Consider the following 18,363-nt stretch of genomic DNA (forward strand, 5'->3'; position numbering starts at 1 on the left):
TGCTGCCAACAGTGAGAGTGATGTTGGAAAAAATCCTCTTTTCTGCATCTCTCATGTGGGGTGGTGCAGCCTGGCGTGGGCAGAGTGAAATTCTTGAGGATACTTCACACTTCAGTCTTTCTTCTGATGATAATGGAGTCTAATCTGACACTGCTGTGCTAGTACAAATATAATTTGCATTTAATCTCTGCATTTCTTGCCTGTGTCTATCTTGGCCTTCTCCCTGGCTGGGAAACCATTGTTCTTTTAGTATTTCCTTTTGGTTTCAAGGCCTGTTTTACAGTGCAACACCAACACATGCCATGCAGAGATGCTCTAAAACATGCTGAGCATCATTCAGTGCATGCAGAGAGTAATTTGGAGCAGGTCTGGGATACAGTCAATATGCAGGCTTGCAGTTCATGCTCAAAGAGAAATGGTTAGCTGGATCACCAACTTGTGTCATCAGGATGGCATTTCCCCATAATGCGGACATCAGAGCAGCTTCATGCAAAAGCAAGAGTGAGTGTTCGAGTGGGGAACAGACAAGGCTTGTTTAGCAGAGCAGTTGCTGATTAAGGTATTTAATGATTGAGGGGGGAAAAAAAAGGATTCATATATCTCTCCATGATTCTTTTGTAAAATCAATTCAAACCTGGATTCAGCTTCAGAAAGGCTGAAATCCCTCCTGGTTGGGGTTTCTGGGAGGCAGGACACTCACCCTGCTTCAGGATTATCTCATAAACTGGAAACAGCGCTCTTTGCATTCAGCTGACATTGTGCTTAAAATGGGAGTGCGATATTGCTAGCTAATTCTGAGGATTCTTAGGATTATAAAATCCTAATAAAACTTTAAAAGTTTTATGATTTGTATTTCTTCTGATATTCTAGAACAATACTCTTAAAAGAAGCCATAACTGATGAAAGCTTGCATTTAATAATGCAATTGCCTATGCCAAAGGAATGTGGCTGTGTGTGTGTGTGAGTCCTGCCATTCCACCCACCTTAAAAAAATGTGAGGCTATTCATATAAGTGATAGAAGTGTGGGATGGAGCCTTTCCTAATTGATAGTTGCTCACTTCTCACAGCATATGGTGTCTGTATGGGTCTCATCCTAGCAGTTGTGTGTATTTTTATTAACACATGCAAGTGTTTATAGATATGCATGTGCACATACACCTATCAAAGCTGAAGAGAAGACCCAAACCTACAGAAGTTTTGATTAAAAAATCTGTACCAAAATATCATTAGGCATTGTGCTTAGGAAGGCTGTTTTTTGGAATACTGTTCCACTGGAACAAGTTCCCAGAGAGGTTGTGGATGCCTCACCTCTGGATGCATTCAAGGCCAGGCTGGATGTGGCTCTGGGCAGCCTGGTCTGGTGGTTGGCAGCCCTGCCCATGACAGGGGGGTTGAAACTCAATGATCATTGTGGTCCTTTTCAACCCAGGCCATTCTATGATTCCATTCTATGAAGAGCGAGGCTAAGAAGGACTGAATTTTGTATGGCTTTTGCTGCTTAGCAAGAGCAGGTAAATATCCAATGACCAGATGTGAAAAAGTGTCATTTTTTTTTGTTTATAAGTGTTACACAGAAACATTAATTTCCAATAAAAACATGGATTTTAAAGTTTACCCACTGTCTTTTGGGTGTAGTGAACTCTGTTGAGGTGGAACAGGGCTCAGGTCTGCCCAAGCACTGAGCAGGAAAGCAAGATGGGGTAGGGGGTTTCTGAAGTGCTGGATCAGGGCTGCCAAGAGATGGACGTTTGCAAAACAAGACATAAGCTTGCAGTGCAGAGTAGCCCAGGACAGGGACCTTTAGCTGAGCCCCAGGGCTGATGGAAGGAAAGGTGACTGAGATTGCTTGATCCATCAGACAGCCTCAGAACATTGCTGGAACTGAGAGGAAGCTTGAAAAACAGCATTGGTATCACAAAGGGAAAACAGGCAAGGAGATCTGACCTTTTCCCTTTTGTTCTGAGCTTTCTGGAGTTTTGGATCTTTTTTACATTTGTGTCCTGGTGAATGAGATTTCATCAATTCAGCCTTGTCTGGTGCCACATCCAGCCTGGCCTTGAGCACCTCTATGGATGGGGCATCCACAAACTCTCTGGGCAGCCTGTGCCAGTGCCTAACTGCCCTGTCAGTGAAAAATTTACCCTGACATCTAATAGAAATTTCTTCTAATCTAAACCTTCTCCACCATTCCCCCTTGTCCTATCACTATCTACCCATGTAAAGAGTTGATTTCCCTAGAGTCTATAGGACCTTCTGCAGCGAATATAGTCTGATGCTGCAGAGAAAGAAGGAATGGTAAGAGCTTGCCACCCTGCTTGCCTTCCCAAAGCTCCAGCACAGAGGTTCATTTGTGCCTTTTCTTATGTGTTCATGATAGGGAACAGTGTGTCCCTATTCCCTCAAGTGGCACTTGGAAAGCAGTACCTGAACCAGTTGTACCCTGACATCCTGCATCACCCTGCATGATATTCATGGGTGCCCTATGATAGAACCTTGTGCCATGGTGGAAACTAATTGCAACAGTTTCTGGAGTTCCTCTGATGTGTAACTTTCATAAAATTATGCAGAAGAACTTGTATTAGTATGTCTTGGTACACTGGAAGCCAAGTTAAGCAGTGCGATTGAAACCTCCATCAGACTTTAAAAATTTAATTTGGTAAAAATGATCTATATTGACACACCTTTTGGTGGAACAAAGCATCATTCAGAGCTAATCTTTAGTGGTCTCTGATTGCTCAGAGGTGCTCCATACATAAATAACTAAGAGATTTCTGTTTGTGAACTATTAAATGGTCCTTTTCTATATTACAAATGGGAAGGGATTTCAGAGTGATAGAAGGCTTAATGTGGACCATTTCTGAATGAAATATCATACGACATTACTCACTCACTATACTTTCAGATACATTTCAAAGTAGAAGTAATAACTGTTTTTGAATGTGTTACAGTTGAAGATAACAGCTTGTCTCAGAAGAAGAAGATAACAGTGGAAGATCTCTTCAGTGCTGATTTCAAAATTCATGACCCAGAGGCTAAATGGATAACTGGTGAGTAAGACACAAATAATTCTCTGGTTTGTCTCTCCTTGTATTTCCTCCTTTATTTACCCTATTCTCTTCTTTGCTCCTGAAATTACAGAATCACAAAGTGATTGAGGTTGGAAGGGGCCTCAGTCATCTAGTCTAACCTCCTGCTCAAGGGAGGTAGCTAAAATAGGTTGCCCAAAAATTCAGTCCTCGAATTCCTATTCCAGTTTTCCTCCCGATTTGTAGATATGTGTATGCAAAAACTGCTGCTCTGTTGTTGCCATTTTTCACTTGGGGATCTCCAGGGGACTCGTAGCTAGGCATTGAAAGCTGCAGTCTTTGTCCCTCAGAGCTCCCAGGATTCAATAGGTGATGGTTAGAAGAAGTGGTTGAAGTCATTATTTCACCATAAACAAATCATTTTCTTTATATTCCCTCATCAAAACATTTTTTTCCAGCAGGGAGGTGAAGTGTTGCTAAGCAACTGGAAAACAGGGGCCCAGCAGCAGCTGGGCTGGTGCTTGCACACACACCATGTGCTCTTTTTGCCTTATGCTGCTGTGTGTTTTCTAGTCAGAGGAAAACCAAATAATGCTGGAATTAATAAACGTAGTGTTTGCTGGAATTGAACTGTTTAGGGGATGAAGAATCCAGCTCCTGCCGGAAATTGCTGTAGTCTGAAGAAGCTTTGGCAAGAATAAAATGATCCATGGCATGCCATTCATGTACGCTCCAGTCCAGCTCTTTTTATCTCTGCAGTTATTAGTCTTTCTTCTGAATTTAATAAGGGAACGGGATCAATTCCTTCCTTGTGTTTGGCTTTCCTTGCCTACTGCACCCATTGGGAGCACTTAGAATACCTTTAACGAAAAGAGAGTGATAAAGGGTTGTGTTGAATGAGCACGTTCCCCAGTCACCCTCATCACAGCTGTCTCCAACTTCTCCCACCCATTCAGCTAGGCAGGAAAGCCATTGCAGACAATGCACACCTTCACAAACACCTGCAGTGAGCAGGAGCTCTCCTTTAGGCTGCAAATTCAGGGGGAGTTGTGTTTGCCAAAGCTTTTACAGGAACAGAGAGAATGGAACACTGCCATGGAGCTGTGTATAACCTCTCCTCTCTGATGCATGTGTCATTTAGTTGATATAAGGTGTTTTTTCTACAAAACTGCTGTGTTCTGTCCAAAAATAATACTTCCCATGTTTTTCAAGTTACATTCATATATTGATGTCATATGCACTCTCATTAAGAGTCCAGTCCTAGCATGTATTTAACTCTGTTTCCCTTCTCTCATGCAGTCTAACTCCGGTGAGTTTTGCCTGCCCTGATGTTACTAAAATGTTTTTGTTTAAGAAAATATAAAGTTGTATTGTGCAAACCTGCATAGATATTTTTGAAGGACTTGTGTTGTTGCTTTGCTACTAATATCACTGATACTGATTTCAATATAACTACAGAATTTATTTGTAAGCCCATAGATATTCTGTATCCAAAAGTAATTTGGAGTTTAAAGACAAGACTGCAATCTGCAGTCATTCATCCAAGGACCCATAGCCATTTTGCAACGCCATAGCCATTTTGCAAAATAATTTCTTGTCTGCATTACAGTTGCTTTTCACAGTTCTCTCTAGCTGGCTAAGTGGTGAAATCTTGATCAAGGTTTCTGATAAGCCAGATGAAAGAGCAATAGCCTGATTCCTAAGTACACTTTCCCATTGGTCTCATATTCTCAGTTTAAGTGCAAATGAAAGAATGACTGAAAACGCCTACAGCAAACTTGTAAAACTCCATACAGAGAGAGTGCTGAAATGGCCAAGCAGAAAAATTGCCTATTTAAGTGCCACAAAATGAGTGATACTAGCAATGTTTTGTGGAGAATCTGAACAAAAAAAAATAGATACCTGTGGTCTATCCTTGTTTTCCTTCTCACCCTGTGATTTAATGTTGTGCAATACCACTATCACTCAGAGATCTGCAAAATTCAGTTCTCTCAGCTCTTCAAATCTGTGTTTCCTTCCTTTCCCAGAAGAGTATTTATTTGCAGGATGACACATTAAATTATTCTGAAAACTTACTGAAATTGATGGGATGTGCTGATGTTTAAGCATTTTTTGATTCGTGGTGGGCAAGTGGAAATAACGTACGCCAGATCAATAGCACTGTCATTCCACTGATCTCAAAGGAGCTAGAAAAAAGAGAGAACTAGTCTCAAATCTGACATAACTGTACTTCCCATGCAGTATTGGTTATTACGATTTATAGAATCATTGAATGTTAAAATGGCTTAGGTTGGAAGGGACCTTAAAGATCATCAGGTTCCAACCCCAGTGCCATGGCAGCTTGGAATTCATTGGGTACACCCAGTTGATTGGATGCAGCCTGCCATCATTACTTGTATTTCCAGCCTTGCTGTTGGTGTCCTCCAAGACGGAGTGTATGTCGTGGTGACTGCTGCCAGGATTTGGGGCCGTGCTTTGGTGGCTGGAGGATCCAACCAGGAGTGCATCCTTTTTTGTGCCAGACACTGGCTCAGCATGGTGAGATAGGCCTTGCAGAGAGGTTGTAGCCAAACAGTAGAATAAAGGATGAAATGAAAAGCACAATATATTGGTCAGCAAGAGGCACGGGACACCGAAGGATGCCCTCAGGTATCTGAAAAGCAAACCCTGCTGTCTTTGCTCCCTGCCCACTTGCTGCAGCTGCAAAACTGGGAAAATATTATTTATTCTAATCTGAAGAAGAACAGTGGGTTGCTTAGCAAGAGGCTCTAAATGGCATTTTTGGAAATGATTTAGTTGTTTGGAAACCTGCCCCTCAGCAAGAGCCAGAATGGCTGTGTGCCTGGCTCGTGTCTGAGAATGGTAACTGGGCCTTTGCATCAGTCCTCCTGAAAAATGCACTAATAACTAAGAACTAAATATAATTGAGCAATTCTTTTACCTTTGATACTGAGGCACATATATTTTACTGCATGTTTTCCTAATAGCATTATAGGCTCTCAAAGCTCTTTTTAAGTCTAATATTTAATTTAATGACCTAGAACTAATAAGTTTTATTTACCATGCTGAAAAAAAAATGTCTTGCGGTAACTGAGGTAATTTATTTCAGTTTACCTTTAATAATAATGCTCAGATCAACAGTACATGGAGAGCCCAAATGCCCTCAAGTCTATTCTCTGCTGTGTAAATTCATCCCACTGTATTGATAAAAGCACTGATGCATTTCAAATGGTGCAGATGCATGTGGAGTAAATGAATTATTTATAGTTTGCTTAGCATAGATATTAAAAACTGTATAAGTGCTAATATTTTTCATTGTGAAAAAGGGTTGTGTTAAGATGCTGCTTTGACAGCCCTGAAGACTAAAATAGCATTGTTAGAGCTGTAACATGGTTAGATGGAGCGTAGGCTTCTCCAGACTTCTCCTCCGTGATCTTGACCACTTCTGAGTGACCAAACTCAGAGCCTTTTCCTTAGCAAGGTTGGACTGGAGTGGAAGGAAAGCCCATCTTCCTGTTGATCACCAGGTGAAGAATTTCCAGTCTCGTGTGGTGTTTGTAGGTGCTCTTGAGCACAGGTGCTGCAAGTTGGGGGCATGCGCTCACCCCAGCTCTCATCTTGTGTTAAATCAACATGAACTGCTCACTGATTAGTGTAAATTTGAAAGAAACATAAAGAAAGCTGGGTTACTCTGTTGGAATACTTGCTTCACTGCCCATTTTGCTCAACAGAATTACTAAATAGCTACTTTCAATTAGTTTTAATGGTGTGTTGAGATGGTTTGAGAGCATGGGTTTACTGAACTTAACAGTTCAAAGAAAACTTATCAGACTCCCAATTCTGGTGTGCCAAACATCATATCCTACCTCATGGCAATTTGTTTTTGTGATATTTGTGTGGGTGTTCTGGCTTTTAGGTCATTCTTGAAATATTTTCTGAGATATACAAGAAGCTATCTGGAGCACAGCACAGTGGTTTGTGGTGTTGAAGGTTTCAGTGATCTTTGAGCACAACACAGAGAAACCATAAAGGTGACCTGGTGCTGAGGCAGAGACATGGCACTGAAGGAAAATGTCATGTAGACCAGAGGAAAACCTGGGGGAAAGACTGCAGGAGGCTTTTCTGGTTTAGCGCTTCTTAGCACACCCTTACACGGAGGTTTAGTCAGGAATGACTTTCAGAAACACTTCTTCTGTGGTCTGTGAACATATGAAGCAGTTAAGTAGGCACACTGTGACCTCTGAGGTTGTTTTGGTGCCAATGGAAATTTCCATGTGCTTTAAAGATCGTTGAATGCTATTTGTAATCTGAATGTCCTCGCGAAGTGACATCCTGTGTTGCTAAAGCAGAACAGATAAAGGCTCATGCTCTGTCAGGACTACTCCAGTGGGAAAGAAGAGCAGAACGGGTTAAATGTCTTGAACCATAGTTTTGATTTTACAGCCCATTCTGGGTCATCGTCTTTAGGGTTTTCAATAGATACTCTACTCTGAGAGCACTGAAAGAGTTTGCCTTGCTCCCTGCCTTGCACCTGCTAGGCACTTGCCTAAGTTTAGCAGTGACAGTAACCTATTCGCTAAAGACAAGAAACCCTGGAATTAATGGCTTTTTAACATACTATTATAGGCCGTGAAGGAGAGCATTTCTGCCATGTAGCTATTTTGTTCATTGCTGCTAGAGAGAATGAAATGAGAAATCAATTTAGCTCTCTTAAAAATTAATACGGTCTGCAGGAACAAGCTGGGAAACAGCTCTGTACTTGGCTTTAGAAGTGTGGCTGTGCCCAGCTTCTCTGAAGTACTGGGGTGCTGTGGGCCATGTGTAGCTGGCAGGCTGAGAAAATCATCCTTGAGCAGCTGAATTTGGAGGGAGAAATATACTGGGGGAAGTCCTGATTGTGAAAAATATCACACACTATAAAAGCAGAAGTGACACAGTAATGGTCAATTTGATCTATGCTTGTTTTTGAGTAGTTTGATGTCTTGAGGTCAAGATTTTCCAGTAGATTGTCTTATATTTATTTAGGAGTTTCCATAGGTAACCAGTTTTCTCAACCATTCCCCTGAGTGCCACAGGTTTTCAGCATCAGCACCTCTAAGCCAAAAGTCCTCTTGAAGTACCAAAATATGGCTTTACCTAATGAAAACCTAAACACTTATGTGCAAAAATCATTAAATCATGGAATCATAGAATAGCATGGGTTGGAAGGGGCCTTAAAGACCATCCAGTTCCAACCCCCTGCTGTGGGCTGGTTGCCACCCACCAGATCAGGCTGCCCAGGGTCCCATCCAACTTGGCCTTGAGCACCTCTGGGGATGGGGAGCCCACAGTTTGTCTGGGCAGCCTGTAAAAATATGTAAAAAATATTTTAAAAAAATAAATAAGAAAAAGACAAAAGTGATCTCAGATGATCAGCATAATAGCTTTGTGTTTGTTATGGCCAAGCATCGCACCACGTTGAGTGAGGAGTCCAACAAAGGGACAGGACTGGTGATGTGAAGGTCACCTTTGAGGAGTGAGATGAAAGGGAGCAGGTGATGGAGAAGGTTTGGCTGCAGCGAGGATGAGGGAGAACCCCATGTATACAGGTTATGATTATGGGGGTCTGCAAGGAGGAGCAGAGGCTGGGGTTGTGGAAATGATGAACAGAGCCTTATCCTGTGTGAGAATGCCTTAATGACCTAAGAAAAATAGCTGGAAAAGGCATTTATTTGCTTGGGTAACTTTATGGGGAACTGTTAAAGAGGAAAAGATGGATGCAGATGTTCTTGACTTCACTTTTCCTTCTTGTCAGAGCTCTAACACCCACTCTACATAACTGCCTAATTCTGTTTTCATTAATACAATTTTTCAAAGAGTAGGAAAAAATAGACTTCCCCACAAGCAATATAACAGCCACACTTTCAAATGTTGGATCAGCAAGCACTTCCTAGACTTTTTATATCCAATTGCAAAAAGAGATTCCAGTTTTCCATTCATGCCTGGCTCCACTCAAATTAGTGCTTCTCTCTCAAAATACCTCAGCAACGAGGCAGTGCCTCCTGCCACGATGGTGTCTGCCAGCAAGGAGCATCTGTGGGGAATAATTTGAAGCTGCAACAGGTGTGGAAACCAGGAGCATTTGGGCTCTGGTGTGTGTTAAATTTGTTTGCAGATTTGAGGTAGAAATCCACAGAGATTGGGTAGAAGCCACCCCCGTTGTCGTGATTTATGCTGCACCAGGGCTTTGCATGACTGGTGGCTGATAGAAATATGCAAACTTCAGTGCTTCCTGCAGCTGGACCCGCTTCACAGGGGGGATAATTTTGATTAAAAAAAAGAAAAGGGAGAACAGCAGGAAGGGAAACTGGGAAGAAACATCATTCTTCCATGGGGAGCTGCTGCACCCATGGGGGACTTCAGAAGATGCAGCTCACATCAGCAGTGTTTCTGCCACTGAAAGAAAAGATGTGCCAGCTCTGCCTGTGTGCTAACAGTTTGAGACAAATTAAAAAGGGATCTGGTTTTTCATCTTATTCAGAATGTTTTGAAATCAGAACTCCCTGCCAAAGGGGACACACTGGTGTGGCAGGGATTTATCTGGATTATGTGTTTTTCTGGTTTGTGTTAGTTAAAATTCCAGGTGAAGAGCCGCAGGTCCAGTGTGGCATTTGATAAATGGGCTTCCATGGCTTACACCTGTAAAGCAGGCACCAAACTCCCAGCTGTCCCCAGCCAAAGGCAAACTGCTGTGATGGCTATTTCCTTCAACAAGCCTGTGAAAGGATGGTCACAACTGCGAGTGGTTGGTTTTGTACCAAAATAAAGGTGCTTTTTTCCCATATTTTTTTTTTCCTTTGTCCCTTTAGATGTCTCTAGCACAAAAGGGAAAGAGAAGGGAGAAAAGTAAGGCAGCCCATACCCAGCTCCCAGGTGATGATGAGATCATAGAATCGTTAAATTTGGAATTGACCACTAAGATCATGTCTGACCACCAACCCATCCCCACCATGCCCACTGACCATGTCCTTTGATGCCACATCTTCACAGTTCTGGAACACCTCCAGGGATACTGACCCCACCACCTCCCTGTGCAGCCTGTGCCAGCGCCCACACACTCCTTCAGAGAGGAAGTTCTTCCTAATATCATCTCCCTTACCCAGACATCTATCAGTGTCTCACCATGGTTAGGGTTGCCTTAAGGGGGTGTAAGAAATGTGTTCCATTTAGATCCAGCACTGCTGAGAAAATCTGAGTAGACAGGTGGGGAATTCAATTTTGAGCTCCAGATAAGGAAGGTCAGGAATGGGAGTTTGCATGGATTTGCTGAGGGTTTTCCTAGTAATCATACTGATGTAAGAATGCAAATGTTTTGGGATAGGAACATCAAGGAGATGAGCATCTAGAAAAAAAAAAGAGGGAAGAAATGAGTTGCATCATTGCAGGATAACCACAAGAGAGAGCGGGCTGATAAGAAAGGAGAGCCCTTCAGTGTGTTCGAGCCTCTTGTTAAGCAGTTGATCTTGATAACAACAAACAGCTTGCATCTTCAGCAGTGATTTCCAGAGATCTGGAATCTACCCACAGAGTGCATCTTTAGAGCCCTGTATCCTGTAGGAGACAAAAAGGTTCCTTTTTTTCTCTTTCTCAAGGCAGTTTTTCATTTTTGCATTGCCCTTTGTGTCTGATTCCTTGTTACAGGTGTTGACTTCAAGTAAAGCACATTATCCTGACTCAGGATCTTTCCATGAGCACACTCCACTGCTCTTAGATACCTGCTGAACATGGACTACTTACAAAGGATAATTAGGATAGTATGTATTCTTCCACTTGCCCCCTTTTAAGGAACATGAAATAAGTATATATCCCGAAACAGTAATTTCACAGATTAGAGATGGGAAATACTGTATTTCTGGTGATTAAATTTATATCAGATATTTGTAATTGAAATTTCAACATGCAAAGATTTACTTATCTAAGAAAGAAAAACCTCTAGTGAGTTTGGATCTCCTGACTGTATTAAGCTGTTGACTATACAAGAAGCAGTACTTTTTTATTCTTAGAAGAAATAGTACCAGGCTTATATATATAATTCATTAAAAGAATTTTAGAGTGAAATAATTATCGTTGATCAAGGGAATAGAATTATGCTTTAAAATTTAGATATACAAATCTCACATCAGTGAAAATTCAGTTGAGAACGGAAGAGACCAAAGTTTTGCCCAACCCCAAATTCTGTTTCTGTCAGTGGCAATAAGTGTATGCACAGGGATGTAGAATGCAGCAAGATTAATGTACTGTTTAGCTCAGGAGAATATCAGATCCTTTATTATTATTATTATTTAATAAGTCCAAATGTATTTCTCTTCCAAATCACTTCCAAGTGTCCTCCAGTTCCTCCTGCAACCCTGTCTGCTTCATCAAGGGGTTTCTCAGGCCTAGAACCTGCTGCATGAAGAACTGTCTCCTTTTCCTCACTTAGGGGTTTGTTCCCGTTTGCTTTGCTTGTTGGCCTTTAGATCAGTATTCTGGATCACCATTGTTGTTTCTTGACTGCATCTCTAATGCTTCATTTTCCAGACAACAGGATCATGGCTACACACAGGAATTACACAGAAGTGTCAAGAGCTGCACCTCATGCCATTTGTTTGACCCTAAAGAAAAGGCAGAAGCTTTTCCACTGTGATAGACATATGTGACCTTGTGCCAAGTTATACCACACTGAGGGATTACAGTGCTGTAAAAACATGGAATAAATGTGCCTACCATGGCTTTCCCAGCACGTGCCTCAGGGCTTTATATTGGTTATTTGGCTGGTAACTCTTCATTGCCAGTAACAAGGAAGACTCTCTGGTAGAAAATAAGGTGATCCTGTAGGTGATTGTGAGACAGTTATCATGCATGCTGTGAAATAATCTCTGTTTATAGCACCTCTTAAAAGGCACTTCTAGTGTCATACTTAGTGGGGAAAAAAAAAATCAAGGTAAGCCAACAAAGGTGAAGAAATGAAAGAAAGGAAGTAAAATGCAAGGAAGAAGAGAGTGGGAAACAATTTCCTAGAATAAAGATTTGATAGATGGAAGGAGCTGAATGTGTTACCAGATTTGTGTACGGCTGGGCAGAGCTCTCCTTCAGTAGAGCGCGGTGCCAAGCTTTCATGTTGCTACTTCACCTCAAGGCCCAGCTTCAGTCTTATATGTGATTTGTCAGTGCTTAAGGTTTGCAGTTAGTCACAAACTTGGCTTCAAAGCTCACTCACCTTCCGGGGAAGGCAGCTTACAATGGAATGGGTGGTAAAAGTGTGTGAAGTCTAGTAAAATAGTGAGGAATTTCAAAAACTCACACCAAGAAGGGAAAAAATAGCTTCAGCTCAACAGCAATTTGTCCATGAAGGGCAGAAGTTTGGATCTACTGCCTAAATGATATTTCTTTTGGCATGCACTGGACCTTGTAAAAAGTCAGCTGCATGTTGCAGGACTGGTAAACCCAGCAGTTCACAGAGACTTGGGGCTTGCTGAAGCTGTTCAGTGTGTGGTCATTCATGCAGAGTGAGTCAGTCCAGGTGCTGCTGGGAAGTGTTGGCCTTGTTGTACACTTGCTATATACCACAGTACCTTCTTCTGAGGTGAGAAGAAATGTGGGTTTGTTCAAGTCAGCAAGGCTTGGACAGATGTATAATATCCACCAATTCAGCCTGGAAAAAGTTTCCAGAAAGATTTTGTGTAGTTAAGCATTTACTAGGGTGGTAATAAATTTACTATTAGTCCTATTCTCTTATTAAAATAAGAATCAGCATAGCTTATTGTTTACAGCCCTCATACGTATTATAGATATTTGCCTTAATTGGTTAGGATAACTGTACTTCTAGGGTTCAGGAGCAGGGGATACCAGTCACACCTTTAGTCTTTATTTCTTTCCCATTTTTTAATGTCTTATATTGGGAGGTATTTTTACAAGAATAATTATATACCAATAATTATAGTATTCCTATCTTTTTCTTAAAAATTGGTTTTAAGCATTTGAAATTATTGGTGGTAGGTGAACAGTTGGACTAGATGATCTTGGAGATCTTTACCAACCCTAGTGATTCTATGATTCTATTGTTATTGTTTTTTTTAATGGACACGGAATTGCTATCCAAAATGGATCTGGATATGAAGAACAGGAGAACATTTATAATGAATTTTCTGTTGCAGTCATTTTTTTTGAGGGAAACAATATTGGACAATATTCAGGAGAGAACAATACTGAACATATCCTGTTGAGGGACACTATCACCTTAATCAAAACAGTGTGTTTTGATTGCTCTATCCAAAAAGGATAGATTGTTGTGGGAATAGGCACTGTCCAAAGAAGCATAACTACAAGAGAAGCATTTAAATGCATGTTAAAGGCAGGATTGCCCTGAGTGGCATAGAAATTATGTAAGAATTGAGAAAATAAAGGAAAACATGAAGAGGTGACAGTTGCTTTATTGAATAAGAACAAAAGATATTGTTTGGTTTTAACCTCATCTGCTGAAAGTTATTAACACATTGAGAGCCCAGTGAGAAGACACTTTTAGACAAAATATTGTTCAGGATTCAGGAAAGGACCAGTTGTTCTTTTGGCATAATCATATTTAATTGATTGCATTTAAATGGATGTTTAGGTGTTCATCTCTTCTGCTTCAGTGTCTGTGTCATCTTGTTTGCCCTCCTAGCTGCAAAACACCACTGATTCAGGACTGATAGAGTGCAGGGTGGGAGCGATGCACAACACTTGTTCCTTGGTGAGAATGGGAATAAGAACAAGAATAATGTGGAACAAGAAATCCACTGCATCACTTTGATTCATGTTGGGCTACCTGTGAGAGCTGGGCCAGTCACTGCAGGCAAACAGGTTTGAGATGTCAATGGAAAGCTGTATAAAAGCTGATGCTAATTTAATTTCCCCATTGGCAATTCATTTTAAACCAGTTCATTTGGATGCTTAATTGCAAACTGCTACTCCTCATAGCTGTTCCCTTGACCTGGGTGTCTGTTCTGCTTCAGGTGCTGCTCCTCACTAGATACGCAACCAACATCATACCCAAACATTCATTAACAGCTCTTTGCATCTACTGAAAGCATTTCCATCAGCTCTGTAATGCAGTGCCCTCTTGTGACCAGCACACGGTAACCAAACTGGGCAGGGCATTGGGTTTAATGTCTTCCTTTGATTTTCAGAGTGATGGCTACAGATCTGCCACGCTCCTTCTGCTCTTGGATTTCAGTGTCCAAAATAAGGATGTTTAAGTGGGATCTGTATGCATAGTGAATATGCCTGTTAATACACGAAGATCTCATTCAGTTGGTATTGAAATTTCAGAACACTGAGCATAATAATAGTAACAGTAAGAAAAAAAAACAACCACTTTATGTGTTCTTTCTGTTATGGCCACTAACAAGTGTAATTGGGCCAGGGGAGAGAGAAGAATCCAAGGAAATGCACGGAGGAATTAAGAAAGCAAGCTGTGAGGTCAAATTCTAATGAAAATTTATTCATGGATTCCTTTTCTTTCTTAATGTCAAATGGCTTATTCCATTCATGTGTAACACACAGGGTTATATGCTCCCATCTGTGAAGGCAACCTAAATGAGGCAGCTAAAAGTCATTGCTGTTGGCCAAGAGGAGAGGGATCACCAAGCAGTGCTGCAGCTCTAAAGGGTGCTTGAAGCAAAGGTGCCAGCAAGGAGGCCATGACAGATGTCACATCAGCTGGCAGCTACAGTGTCGTTGCTCTTGAGGTCTGTTGTGTGCTGCCCATTGTCTGCACTATGTTTTGCTGCTTTAGATGCATAGTGAGATTATGAAACCAATATGGGGTGCAGGGAAAAGTGTTCTGTGACTATTTTCTTGGAAATTAGTTGTTTGGAGTTAAATTGCCTGTGATCTGTGCTGGTTTGTGGCACTGAGGGACCTGGTTTAGTGAACGTGGTTGTGGTGACGGATTGATGATTGGAACTGATAATCTTAGTGGTCTTTTTCAACATTAATGATTCTATGATTCTTTGAAAGTGGGAAGTTTCTGGCAGGCAATTGAAGGAATGGGTGTAATCTGGCATCTCCAGCTGTCAGGACTTGGAAACCTGGGATCATTCTCATTTTTCCTGCTGTAACTTTTACAGTTCAAAGAGCATGTGGTACAAGCACAACTGATCTGAAACAGAAGATGGCATGGAGTTTCTGAAGACTTCTCTGTTATCTTGCAGTAGGATACAGCCAGCCAGCTCAGGGTGCTGCAGGGTCCCTGCACCGAGGGCAGGCAGTAACAAGCTGCACATTTTTTGCTATTTTTGGTAGGATTTTACAGCCTTTTGTTTGTTTTTGAGTGGGTTAATTTGCCCTGGCTGGAGTCAAAATGCATTTCCTCTAGAGGATTTCTCATTCTTTTTTTTTTTTTTCTTAATGGCAGTCTCTCTCTCCTTTTTCCATGCATGCATTATGGAAGCTGGGAAGAGAAGCTTTTTGAAGTTGAAATGCATTCTGTTTCTCATATGGACTTCAGCTTTTCATGTCTATGCCACTGAGCCGTGATCTGTGCCTACAGAGTTCCCAGATTGGGGGCCCTTTGAATTGAAGTTCAGTCTCACAAATGAGAGGAGCTGCTGAATTGTAGCTGGTTTAACATTTGGAATTTCAAAGACGTGCACAGACTGGGCCTATGGTTTGGTTCCTCAGCCTTTTCTCAATGAGAGTGAATAAGCTTTCTTTGAGTTGAGATCATGAAATATTTGAGATTAGACAGCACAAAAAAGAGAGAGAAACAGAGTGATGTTATGGATTTTTATAGTCTTAAGTTTTCCCAAGCCTCTGCCTTCTTTGAGCTTTTGACAAGTGATTTACAAGCCTGCTAGAGATGCACCTTGATTTGGGAATTTATCTGAGCTATAATTGTGTTTTATTTTACTGGCACTACTGCCAAAGCCCTGTGTTGGTGCACCAACTACAGCTGCATTGAAGTGATGAGCAATTAAAACCATTTCTTGCATAATAAAACACATTCTTTCATGTTGCACTTACTTAATGTACCAGTGCAGTGTGTTACACAGCATTTAGCTTAATTATGGTAAATCACCTATTTCAAGTTTCTATTTCTACTTCTTACATTAAAAGAAAAAAATGCTAGAAACAGTAAGAGAATAATGATCCCTAATGCCAGGCAGATAAAAATGGTATTTCAGTTGTCTCCTGGAATTAAAGGCTGTAGTGATGTTGTTAGAGGCAAGCTGTTCTCCATCCCCTATTGCATGCTTGCATCAGCATCACAATATACAACAGATTGTAACTTATTTCTGCACTGAGGTTTAGCAAGGCTGAACAAAAAGGAGCTGCTGGTGGGGGACAGGTGGATGGAAGATATAAAGCATGGTTGCAGAGGGCTGTGTTATGTTGCAAGTGCTAAGGTGTATAAAGGGCCATCCTCATCACCAGGGTATGGAAATGGGATTTCATTTCCATTCATAGAACCACTGAATCACCGAATCTTTAAGTTTGAAAAAGACCACTAAGATCATCTAGTCCAACCATCAACTCTTCCCTACCATACCGCTAACCATGTCCCTCAGTGCCACATCTCCACAGTTCCTGAACACCCCCAGAGATGGTGACTCCACCACCTCCCTGTGCCATTGCATCACCACTCCTTCTGAGAAGAAATTTTTCCTCATATCCCTAATAATCACCACATATGCTTCTCTCTCTCTCTCTCTCTCTCTCTCTCTCTGCTTTCCCAAAGTCAGTTTATTGTAACATTTGGGGATGGGAAGTGCTTCTGCATTTTCTCTTTGGAAAGCAGCTCAGTATGAATACATGTGACAAATAACAAATAGAGGCACTGCAGTGTATCTTGAAGGAGCAACAGGTCATAGTATTAAATGAGTCATCATAACATCCTTCTTTTCTACCTGAACATGGAACTGTGTTTGTCTGGACACCCAAGTAGGCTTCTGCTGGGGGGTTGACTGCTTTTATTTTGCATTATAGTCTCTGCAGTTTGATTGTAAAGCAGTTAAGAAGCATTCATGGCCCTAACATTTGTTGCCTGTTTATCTGAAAGGAAGGTACCACATTGGCACTCTGAACATCAATCTCTGAACATAGTGGGCTACATCTGGCAGGATTAAAGGTTTTTAGGGCCTTGGTGCAATGCTCAGCAACCTGCTCACCTCCACTTGCCCTATTTCCTCTCACTTGTCACACAGAAAACACTTTTTTTCCAGGAGATCCTAAGCCTCCCACAGTTTACCTTTCATACCAGATACTCACATGGAGTGTTTGGATGTCTCTGTTCCACGTGTAAACCTTTTGCTTTGCCTGGCACTTACAGGCTGTTTCATCTCCTTGTGAGTGAGTGAGTGTGTGGGTGGGAATGTGGCAGTCCCAGCAGCAAACACCCACCACTGCCCTGCCTGCTTCTGGGCGCTTGCTTTTGTTATGATGCTGTTCCCATGGTGACCTGAATTTCAACATAAACTAGCAGCCACCCTCAATCCTGCAAATGTCAGGCATCACTACGAGCTGGTATTTTCTTCCTGCATGCTGCGGATAGTCTAGATTTGCTTTCTCCATCCAGAACCTTTTCTTTGGCCCCAGTGTGTGCGTGCTGGGGTGAGGGCTGTGGGATTTCCTTTTCCTTTTTTTCCTCTTTTCTTTCCCTTCTTTTCTCCTTTTCTTTTTTTCTTTCTTTTCCTTTTTCTCTTTTCTTCCCTTTTTTTTTCTTCCCCTTTTTCTTCCCTCCTCTTCTTTCTATTATTTATTTATTTTCATTATTTAAATTCCACTTCAACGGCCTTTTTTTGGGGAAGAGACCGTGTATGGGAACTGTTGAGTCACGGCCCGAACCTCTGATTGATCACCTGAGGCAAGCACTGAGTCAGCCATGGGAGCACAGGTGAAGGCAATTTAGCTGTGTGACCAGAAAGGGTGGAGCCTGGCTGCACCTCTCCTAGACCCCATTTAAGGGCTGACTGCCACTGAGAAAGGATCTCTTTCTGGAGATGGATCTCCTTCTGGAGATTGTTCTCTTTGGAGTTTTGTATTGCGAGCCTACAACATGGGTGAGCGTTTTCATTTATTTCTGATTATCCCTTTCCGCTGTGATAATCCTTCTAGTTATCTGACCTGTAAAATAGCAGTCTATCCACACCACTCTGCTAACAGTGCATTTGTTAATTGTACACAGGGTAAAAACAATGGGCTCTTTCATTTCCAGCTGCAGCAGCTGGCCTCATCAGGTGGGATAGGATGCAGTGTTTCTACTTGCAAAGTTCTGAGGATTCTTTCAGGTTTTCTAGCCCCACTAAAAAGGATTACAAAGTCCCTTGCTACAGCAGC

General features: G+C 41.6%; 1 protein-coding gene across 4 annotated transcripts in view; it reads left to right on the plus strand.

Moving 5' to 3' along the window:
- DPP6 (dipeptidyl peptidase like 6) overlaps positions 1-18,363 on the plus strand; it is a 490,036-nt gene that overhangs the window by 339,184 nt on the left and 132,489 nt on the right. For all 4 annotated transcript variants that reach the window (XM_004939151.5, XM_004939153.5, XM_418545.7 and 1 more), the window contains exon 3: positions 2,950-3,048. In XM_004939151.5, the coding sequence (XP_004939208.1) occupies positions 2,950-3,048 (99 nt within the window). The remainder of the gene's footprint in view (positions 1-2,949; positions 3,049-18,363) is intronic.

The sequence above is a fragment of the Gallus gallus genome, chromosome 2, assembly GCF_016699485.2.
Source record: "Gallus gallus isolate bGalGal1 chromosome 2, bGalGal1.mat.broiler.GRCg7b, whole genome shotgun sequence".
NCBI lineage: Eukaryota > Metazoa > Chordata > Aves > Galliformes > Phasianidae > Gallus > Gallus gallus.